This window comes from Sabethes cyaneus, chromosome 1 (assembly GCF_943734655.1).
Source record: "Sabethes cyaneus chromosome 1, idSabCyanKW18_F2, whole genome shotgun sequence".
Lineage (NCBI taxonomy): Eukaryota > Metazoa > Arthropoda > Insecta > Diptera > Culicidae > Sabethes > Sabethes cyaneus.
The window spans coordinates 66,116,324-66,127,139 of NC_071353.1; the positions used below are offsets into that span (position 1 = coordinate 66,116,324).

General features: G+C 41.0%; 2 protein-coding genes across 4 annotated transcripts in view; one reads left to right on the forward strand and one right to left on the reverse strand.

Moving 5' to 3' along the window:
• The window catches only part of LOC128733118 (probable G-protein coupled receptor Mth-like 11), a 52,157-nt gene extending 51,653 nt beyond the window's left edge, over positions 1–504 (forward strand). The window contains exon 9 of the mRNA XM_053826737.1: positions 19–504. Within this exon, the coding sequence (XP_053682712.1) occupies positions 19–56 (38 nt within the window). The 3' untranslated portion in view covers positions 57–504. The remainder of the gene's footprint in view (positions 1–18) is intronic.
• LOC128733116 (RNA helicase aquarius) overlaps positions 1–10,816 on the reverse strand; it is a 112,357-nt gene that overhangs the window by 81,913 nt on the left and 19,628 nt on the right. The gene's annotated exons all lie outside the window — the stretch shown is intronic.

Consider the following 10,816-nt stretch of genomic DNA (forward strand, 5'->3'; position numbering starts at 1 on the left):
ACATCTGTTTCATTTCAGATCGAGAGTACGGAAAGTATGACTTGATCATCAAGTAAACAGAAATCCGTTTATGCTGACAATATCCAGAGAGAGGCAAAGTACATTTTTGAAAGCAACAGCACAAGCAGTCATCGGAATAGAACTAAAGATTAACATTGGCGCAGTGACTTATTTAGGAATAGCACGTTGACATAATGTAGAAGTTACGAATGAAAAACGTTATTAGATGTTTTCATTGCTTGAATTATATATCCTAATTAGGAATGTTACGATTAAGATATCGTTAAAAAATTGTCATTTTTAAGGCAGCAAAAAATAGTTTTGAGGTATTTGCAGTGAAGACCATGCGCATAAATAAATATGCATGCACCTTTACCAATATTACTTTGAACTGGAGTTACATAGTAGTGATGGCAGCGACATCAAGTTTTAGTTATAGTACTCCTTGATTACATAAAAACTTTTTACACACTTCTCGTCAATTACCTGATGGGGTTTATTTCTAATTCCCGTCGTAGTAAGTAAAGCCATTCTAATTTTCATCATTTGTTGGATGGATTCAATGAATACTCCAAAAGTTCTTGTGCTGATTTGACTAAAACACAGTTACCTTCCGATCCGTGAACTTTGAAATCACTGAAAAGCGATTATTATAGCATATTATTGAAATTACGCAACAGTGACTTTATTTCTTAAATTCGTCGTACCGTATTAAAATCCGTCCATCAAAATTTTTCATCGTCCAAACTAAAAATCACAACAATGTTTAGTAAGCTATTTTTTCCATGTGTGGACTCATTACTGCGACCACTTACTTACTTACTTACTTAATTGGCCTAACGTCTTATGACAAGGCCTGCGCAGTATAATATCTCCATCTGTTTCGGTCCATGGCAACTGATCTCCAGTTCCGCGGGCACCCAGTGCTCGCCAGATCTCGCTCCACCTGGTCTTGCCACCTCGCTCGCTGTGCCCCTCTTCGTCTTGTTCCTACCGGATTTGATGCGAAAACCATTTTTGCAGGGTAGTTGTCCGGCATTCTAGCAACATGTCCTGCCCAACGTATCCGTCCAGCTTTAACCACTTTCTGAATACTTGGTTCGCCGTAGAGACGCGCGAGCTCGTGGTTCATTCTTCGCCTCCATACACCGTTCTCTTGCACTCCGCCAAAGATGGTTCTTAGCACCCGCCGTTCGAAAACTCCGAGTGCTCGTAGGTCCTCTTCTAGCAATGTCCACGTTTCGTGCCCGTAGAGGACAACCGGTCTAATTAGCGTTTTGTACAGTGTGCACTTTGTACGGGGGCTCAGATTGTTCGACCGCAAGTGTTTGTGGAGTCCGTAGTAGGCCCGACTTCCGCTGATAATACGTCTTTTAATCTCACGGCTGGTATTGTTGTCCTCTGTTGCCAGCGAGCCAAGGTATACGAACTCGTCGACTACCTCGAACTCATCCCCGTCGATTACCACGGTGCTGCCCAAGCGAGCCCTGTCGCGCTCGGTCCCGCCCGCCAGCATATACTTCGTTTTAGACGTATTTATCTGTAATCCAATCTTCTCTGCTTCGCGTTTCAGTCTGGTGTACTGATCTTCCACCGCCTCAAATGTTCTGCCGACAGCATCCACGTCGTCAGCAAAGCAGATAAATTGACTGGATTTATTGAAAACCGTGCCCCGCATTTCGATCGCCGCTCGCCTTATAACACCTTCAAGCGCAATGTTGAATAGCAGGCAGGAAAGACCATCTCCTTGTCGAAGTCCCCTGCGAGATTCGAATGGGTCCGACAATCCACCCGAGATTCTCACACAGCACTGGATCCCATCCATCGTAGCCATGATAAGTCTAGTAAGCTTACCCGGAAAGCCGTTTTCGTCCAAAATTTTCCATAGCTCTTGTCGGTTTACGCTATCATATGCGGCTTTGAAATCGATGAACAGGTGGTGCGTGGGGACTCGGAATTCGCGGCACTTCTGGAGGATCTGCCGCAGGGTGAAGATTTGGTCTGTTGTAGACCGACCCTCCATGAAGCCGGCCTGGTAACTTCCCACAAATATATTGGCTATTGGCGATAGTCGATGAAAGAGGACTTGGGACAGCACTTTGTAGGCGGCATTCAGGATAGTGATGGCTCGGTAGTTCTCACAATCCAGCTTATCACCTTTCTTGTAGATAGGGCAGATAACCCCGTCTTTCCACTCCTCCGGTAGTCGTTCCGTATCCCAAATCTTGACAATCAATTGATGCAGACAGCCGGCCAACTTGTCCGGGCCCATTTTAATAAGTTCCGCTCCAATGCCATCCTTTCCCGCTGCTTTGTTGTTCTTCAGCCGCTGGATGGCTTCTTTAACTTCCCTTATCGATGGGGGTGGCACATCTTCGTCGCTTGCTGCACCAATGTGGTCACTTCCTCCGCTATCATGGTCTTCCGCCTGCACGCCATTCAGGTGTTCATCGTAGTGCTGCTTCCACCTTTCGATCACCGCACGGTCATCAGTCAAGATACCTCCATCTTTATCTCTGCACATTTCGGCCCGCGGCACGAAGCCTTTGCGAGATCCGTTGAGTTTCTGATAGAACTTCCGTGTGTCGTGAAAGCGGTACAGCTGTTCGAGTTCTTCGCACTCCTTCTCCTCTTGGTGGCGCTTCTTTTCCTTGAAGAGTCGGGTTTGCTGCCTCCGCTTCTGTTTGTATCGCTCCACATTCTGACGGGTGGCTCTACGCAGCATTTGTACCCGCGCTGCGTTCTTCTCATCCAATATCTGCTGGCATTCCTCGTCAAACCATTCGTTACGTCAATTCGGTGCCACACTGCCTAGGACGTTCTCCGCTACGCTGTTAATGGCTGTTTTCACGGCATTCCAACAGTCTTCAAGAGGGGCTTCATCCAGCTCTCCCTCTTCCGGCAGCGCGGTTTCGAGAGATAACGCGTAGTTTTCGGCGACCTCTGGTTGCTTCAGTCGCGCTAGATTATACCGTGGCGGGCGGCGGTATCGTATGTTGTTCACAACAGAGAGTTTTTGACGTATCCTTACCATCACTAGGTAGTGATCCGAATCAATGTTAGCGCCCGGATAGGTTCTGACGTCGATAATGTCTGAAAAGTGCCGACCATCTATCAGAACGTGGTCGATTTGTGATTCTGTCTGGTTGGGCGATCTCCAGGTGTACCGATGGTAGAGGTTATGCTGGAAGAAGGTACTACGTATGGCCATGTTCTTGGAGGCGGCGAAGTCGCAAAGTCTTAGGCCGTTTTCGTTCGTTTGCGGGTGAGCGCTGAACCGTCCAATCACCGGTTTGAATTCCTCCTCCTGACCAACCTGAGCATTACAGTCCCCGATGATAATTTTGACATCATGTCTTGGGCAGCGGTCGTATTCACGCTCCAACTGCGCGTAGAATTCGTCTTTGTCATCATCGGTACTTCCGAGGTGAGGGCTGTGCTCGTTAATTATGCTTATATTGAAGAATCGGCCCTTGATTCTTAATCTGCACATTCGGGGGTTGATCGGCCACCACCCGATCACCCGCTTCTGCATCTCGCCCATCACTATAAAAGCTGTGCCCAGCTCGTGTGTATTGCCGCAGCTCTGGTAGATGGTATGACCATCTCTATACGTACGTACCATCGTTCCTTTCCAGCATACCTCCTGCAGCGCTACGATGTCGAACTTGCGGCTCTTCACTTCTTTAGAAAGCACGTGGGTACTGCGACCAGTATAGTTGATCTATTGTAATATCGCCCGGGTGTTTGCTGTATGACCTGCACTGCATTTCTTTTAGCTATAATCGCTATTGAATGAGCGATATGGTTATTAAGTTTTATGCGTGCTTGTGTGTATTGGGGTTTACCCTTCCTTCAAAGCTTGATCTACTTTACCCACATATTCCTCGCTGTCAGTACTATCCCATATTATAGCCGTCCCTAGCGAGGACTCATTCGTATCTCTGACCAGTACACTTAACTATTGGAGGGACATTTGCACTGTCAAGAGGCGTCAGAGGGTAAATATAGAATTCAGCATGAAGGAAGGGTAAATGGAGGGGCCTGAGAATAAACCCATGCTGAAGTCACGACATCGAAAGGCTTGATTCTACTAAGATTCGAACCCGCGACCACTCGCTTGTCAAAGCAGACTCGATAACCTTGCGGCTACGGAGCCCCCCGTTAGGAAGCTAACGCGCATGTATTTGTGTAGGACGGCATGACAAATGTTATTCTACAAAATGAAGTATTCCACCACGCACACATATAAAGATTTTTTGACATTAGCTGGGGCCCTTGCTGAGGCTGTTTACAGTAGGAATAATATCAACATCAAATTTCAAACTACCGGATCATCTCCTCCACTCTTTGCTCCCCTCTCACTCCTACATAAACGAGCCTCAGCTAATGTCATTCTCGTTAGTGACGAAACCGCAAATTACTTCATTTCTGCAGGTCAGGCAAGTTTTCCTGGCTGTAGAATAACGACAATGCCTTGCGTGAGTTATTTTCATTTATGAATGACGAAAATTAAAACGATTAGTCGACATTTTCTTCTTCGTCGCACGAAAAAACGTAGGAAATTTGGCTGGTAGGACTTCTTTAATGATAAAAACCATTTAAATAGATCTCAGCTCACTTTGATCGATCGCGCATGATAGACAACAAACTAAAATATTAGGGAATACCTAGTTTTGCATTGCGTGTCATAAAAATGCTGATATTTTTAATAATTTGTGTTGGATAGGACGGGAATAGGCAATTGCGACGAAGCAACAACATACCCTAGTCCAGTGGTGCCCAGGCATAGGTGTGGTGCGGGCCAAATTAGATCGACCCATGAGCCCGCGGGCCGCAATAACCTCTGGTCATTTCTGCGAATAACAAAATGTTACATAGGCAGCAGCAAAAGCCGATGTTTAGGAATCGCCACAAGATTTAAACTGGAAAGCAATCAGATCTACAATATGCACGAGATATTACGACTGATCTGAGTGACCTCTGAGTGATTCAAAAAAAATATTCATAAGTCCGCCATTCCTCAAATCAGTCCGCGGGCCACACGAATTATCACGAAGGGCCGCAAGCGGCCATCACTGCCCTAGTCAGTTCTCTGTGTTTGAGGTTAAAATAACATAATTGGATGCAAAATTGTACACCTTGAAATTAAGTCGAATATTAATTTGGATGCTGAATTAGATTTCATTTTGCTTAATAATTTTCCTCAGGTAATTTGAACTGAACATTTTATATGAAAATAGATCAATTTAAATATATGGGGAAGGCAACTAAGCAAAAGCGCCCAGCATAGCTTTAGCCATCCTAAACCCCTACCTAGCGCCACCACGTGGCCATATCTGGAAATAATTCAGTTTATTTAATTGAATAACCAAGCTAGGAGGTGCGGGGTCGAGTGGTTTACAGTTCCTAACCTTACAATTGGCAACCATTAAACCACACGACTTTATTTTCAAGTGTTAATAAAATTTAAACTAATATTTTTGCTAGACTGATATATTTTCAGAGAGCGAAATAAGGCGCTATATCCTTGGCCAACTGCAGCCTGACTTCTGGTCTAAATGCCATTAGTTCAACCCCGAGAGTCCGGAGTATCACTTAACTTTTATTAGCAGAGATACTCCCAACGATTGTAAATAAATCATTATCAACATAAAAAGCGTTTGGTAAGGGCGGTATACGCTTTCTTGCTTCCCTTTGGCTTCAAGGAGTTTAATGGAATTAAGTATTATTTCTGGTTCCACTTGATTCCTTGGCATTCTCTCTGCGGTACATACTGCGCAGTTGGCCTGGCCGTTGACAAGTAAAATGACTGATTCAAGTAATCGTCATTTTCCCGGATGCTTTCAAGAATTGGCTGCGTTAGTGTGAGATTAGATTAGATTAGATTATACGTTTATTTATATTATACATAGAACAAGTCAATACATGTCCTTTCAAAAAAATAAAAGCAAATTTTAATAGATCATAAAGTTTACTTCGACGTGAGAACAAAACATGTTTTCTAGTTGATATAGGGTAGATGCTCCAGTAATAGTGGAATTATTTTGGGGATAATATTTAAAGACAATTTGAATGCTCAGTTTATCAGTTTCCAATTGAACTATATGATAATACATCCCGGACTCGATTATCCGGGTGCTCATTTTTATTTTCAGCCCGGATAATCGAATCACCCGGATAATCGAATCATCATTTTTGGTACAAATTTTTAGTTTTTTGATTTTTAGGTATCAGAAATGTTTTATTTATTATTGCTTTATCTTCCCAAAAGTCAGAAAAATCCTTTCTTACGACTTTTTCCACTGATGATTTTTTTTGGTACAATATTATTTTTTGTATGTTATGTTTTTCAATATTTAGGTATTATAAATGTTTTTTTATTATTGATCAATCTCCCCTAAAGTCATAAAATTCTTTTTTTGCAATTTTTTTACTGGTGATTACAATGATGATGGTGATGATGATTTTTAAGTAAAAAAATTGATTTCATCATCGCAGGATTTATTTTTGTTTTGTTTTTTAAACGAAACGTCGTATCACGAAACAGCTCAATAGTGATCTACTAGACAATAATACCTTTCAAACAAAAGTAATAGCGAACGATTCGGCGATAGAAAAAATCGGTACATACATACACACACACGCCTCGGATCAATTTCGTGTTTTTCGACCAATTTTTAAACCTTTGTTATACCGTGACCGCACATAATTGCGATCAGCTACTAATTCCCATCACTCAACCTAAATAGCCAAGTTTTAGAAAATTGAGCACAAACCTGCAGTAAATGAGCATGCTCAGTTATTGTGCTATGTGTTTATGTGTCAGTTGTTGAAAAATGACTGCCTTTGGGGCACCATGCACCTCAAAATAAATTAAATTCGACAGGCAGTAGCAAAAACCGCCATCAAAATGTATTTTCTTAGCCGGAGTGCTAAGCGCACGATCAAATTTGCTAAGATCATAGCAATTTTTTCCACATTACCTTCTTCGGTATTCTTAGGGATGGGAAAACTATCATTAATTACTGATAGTTATCAGTAAGCAATAATATCACTAAGCATCAGTAAGGTTTCGCAGTTATTGATGCTTACTGATACAGTTACGTCGTCCCGTTAGAAAAATCAGTTGGATTAAAGTTAATGGTCGGTAGTTGCATACGATAGACGAAAGTGATACAATATGTCGTCGTTGTCGTCAGCAGCCTAGAGCCGGGGTGGCTCGTCCTGTTTCAAACAGTCGTCTCTATTCAACTCGATCTTGGGCCATTCGTCGCAAATTTGTCAGTCGTCTCAATAGTCATAAATCACTTTCGACTTGCTCAAGCCATCTTGCATGTTGAGTTTTCGTGTTTTCGGTGCCGGTGGGGTTGTTGAAAACAACTGTTGTCGTTGCTCTGTCGTCCGGCATCCTTACGACGTGCCCGGCCCACCGTAGCCTACCGACTTTCGTCAGATGAAGATGGGAGTCTCTGGGATTCACAAGCAGTCAAAGTATGTCGTGATTCATATACTTCTACCCTTGATAAAAATCATGCCTCTCGTTTCGATACCCGCTAGTCGGAACACCGCCTCAAGAGTGATGCTGAACAGCATACTGGATAAGCTGTCACCTTGTCCCAACCTCCGCCGTGTCTCGAAGGGACTCGATTGTGTCCGCGAAACATGCGAAACACATCACTCGTTCCAATGTAGCTCTGATTAGTCGCGGTAGTTTATCCGGAAAACCGGTTTTGTGCATTATGTGCCATAGCTGGTTTCGATGTATCGTATGTTGCTTTGAAATCAATAAAGATGTGATGTACCACGTGACACGATGTACCCTCAACATTTCTGCAAAATCTGTCGGATGGAACATGGAAAAAATTTGGTCAGTAGTTGCGCGAGCTTCCATGAAGTCCACCTGATAAATTACAATGTAAAATTACAATGAATAATGCAGTTATTACAATTTTCTATTTTTTGGCCACAATGCCGTGATGCGTAAAATTACTGATATTTACTGATAGTTATCAGTAACGTACTGAAACTACTGATGGTTATCAGTAACGATTTTTAATGATAGTTCCCATCCCTAATTCTATAATAACAAGTAGATACAAGCATATATAACCGTTCTATATCAAATTTGGCTGAAAATATGCTGAACTTGCGGAATTTATTCCATTAAAGTGATTGATCGGAATTATGAACATAACTTTTTTTTCTGCTTTTAATTCTGATCACTATGCTAAAGCTATAAATTCGCAAAATGCATGTTAACGTAGTTGCTATTTGGATTTTAGGATTATTCGCAACATGATAACATGGTAGGATTATTGAAATTTTTTGACGTAGAACTACGTTTTACAGCATGGTGTCACTCCAAAATTTGGAGTCAAGCCAACGTCACGACAGAATGAAAGATTTTGAACGCTTATAGCTCTTCCAATTTAAAACGGATTTTGATCATAAAAAAGCAGCAATTGTATGGCTTTCTCTTCCAACCGCTAAATGGTGAAAATTAACGAAAACTAAAGCTAAACGAAACGAAAACTATAGCTAAAATTTTTCCATATATTTTCCGAAGCATAGTCTTGCTTCCCAGGCAAGACAGCTGTGGCTGCTGCTGCTTCAAGACAGAGAAGTAAAATAAACTTGGGTGTTTATATGCTTACTACAAAGCACAGTAAAGCGTAGGTGCTACTTTCCAATTTGGAATTTTGACCTTCTGTTTTTATACGACAGACTTCGCAGCCAGCTGAAAGAGTACAGGATAATTGTAGAACTGGTGCCACAAATCCTTTGACTCTTACCACCTTTTTCAGTAGAGATTCGAACATGCGACGTCTAGCTTATTAGACCAGTGCCGTACCATGAAGTCAGCTGAAAGGTTCAGACCACTGAAGGCCTACTGAAAGACTCAGACTCTTACGCTGCAAACAAGCGATAGCAACAATGCAGTTATGAACTATCTCATTAATGCCTGTTCTCTTATTATAACAATAACATATTATTAACAAAGTTCTAGGAGAAAACTTAAGTCCTCAATTAAGTATTCTCCTACACTCAAAATATTCTGCACATAACTAATGGTGAATTTCCATATGAAATTCCAGATGGTTATCATGTGCCACATATAGGCACAATCCGCCTAGAAATACACATAAAAATTATACGGATATGAATAGCATGTGCAATTATACACATAAAAAATATACGCATATGAATAGTATGTGCAAAAGTTTCGCGTACCCATAAATTATAACTGTTTGACATATAAAGTTCATTGGCTGGGCACATTGCAAAAATCTATGTGTGGGACACATAGAAACTATACGAAAAGTTTTCTCAGTGTACAACTTTGTTAATAGCTGGATGCGTGAGGCAGATTTCTATACTGAAATACTGGCACTGGTAAAAATATTCGTTTTTGATATCAAAAATAACTCACCTACCAAAAATACGATACAATTTATTAAGCGTGATAATATTACACTACACATATATCAAAATGGTGTAAAACGTTTTCTTTAATATTCGAAGTTTCTTCACGAAAACCAGCCTAACGTAGTTCTACGCCAACTTCGCGTTCATGTCTGGAACACAACCTTTCTGGTTTGATTTTTACTATTATTTATGAACAAAACATGAAAACGTCAAATGTGGCCTAATTTTACTGTAATTGTAACAGTTGAACGAAGATAGAAGGGGAATGTTTCATAACCCGCACTCGAGTACACAAATTTTATGAATATTAATCTAATGATAATAATGATCATTAACGCAAGCAGAAGATTACTGGTAGGGGGATTGTCGTTAGACTTTATAAATGCAAAACATTTCAGAACCATTTGATATAAGTTGGCAATAGTTTTATGCTTTAACAGCTCATCATGTCGTGATCGGAATTAGATACACCTATGATCGGAATTAGAACCACCCCTTAAAATTGATGATCGGAATTAGGTGCACTAATACATCATACTTTGATGCATTTTTTGTAACTTTCGGTAAATAATTTGGGCATTTTCATGTTTTTCCCTGAAACACAATTGAAAATACTTGCGAAACACACATACCATGTAAATAAATGTCAAAGCTTTATTTTTCGGTGAGGGTTTAAAGTTGAATCATGCCTTAGGTGATCAGAATTAGGTGCTTTCACGGTATTATAACAACGGTAAAACGTAATAAAAAAGTACGAAGGTCTGTGCCTAGGGACACGAACGAGGAGCTCACGTAGGACTACGAATGCAGGGGGTTTATCATTTTTTTATGAAAATAAAAAAAAAATGCAGTGAGAACCATTAAATGCAAGTAAAACTAAAATGAATATAAATGCAAAGTATATGCAAACATCATTATCGCTACGGCAATTCAGCACTAATTATTCCGACCAATCACAGAGCGTGAATTTTTAGTTTCAAATATTTGAAAGTTTGTTAGGGAAACATGAAATCTACTGTATTATAATGGATTCACAGAAAAATTTCCAATTGATTGATCCAATACATATTTCTAAAATCTATTGAGGGATGTCTGAGTTATAAGCGAGCAAACCATAACCACTTTCGACTTTCGTTACATGTTCCCTTTTCGTTTTTCTAAAGTGCACCCCAATATAGAAATCAAAGACTTAGTCCCACGTTAAAACTGGAACACCCCGAAATAAAACTAAAGTTGACCTCAGCTCTCGGTCGCTTTGCTACCGGCACCGTTTGTCGTTGCTAGTTTCGTGTAAACTTACTGATTTCAGACTGTGGTATCACAACAACCAGGGCAGTGAGGCACCACGAGTACGGAGGCTATAAACTAAAGAGCCGGCAAAGTAGCT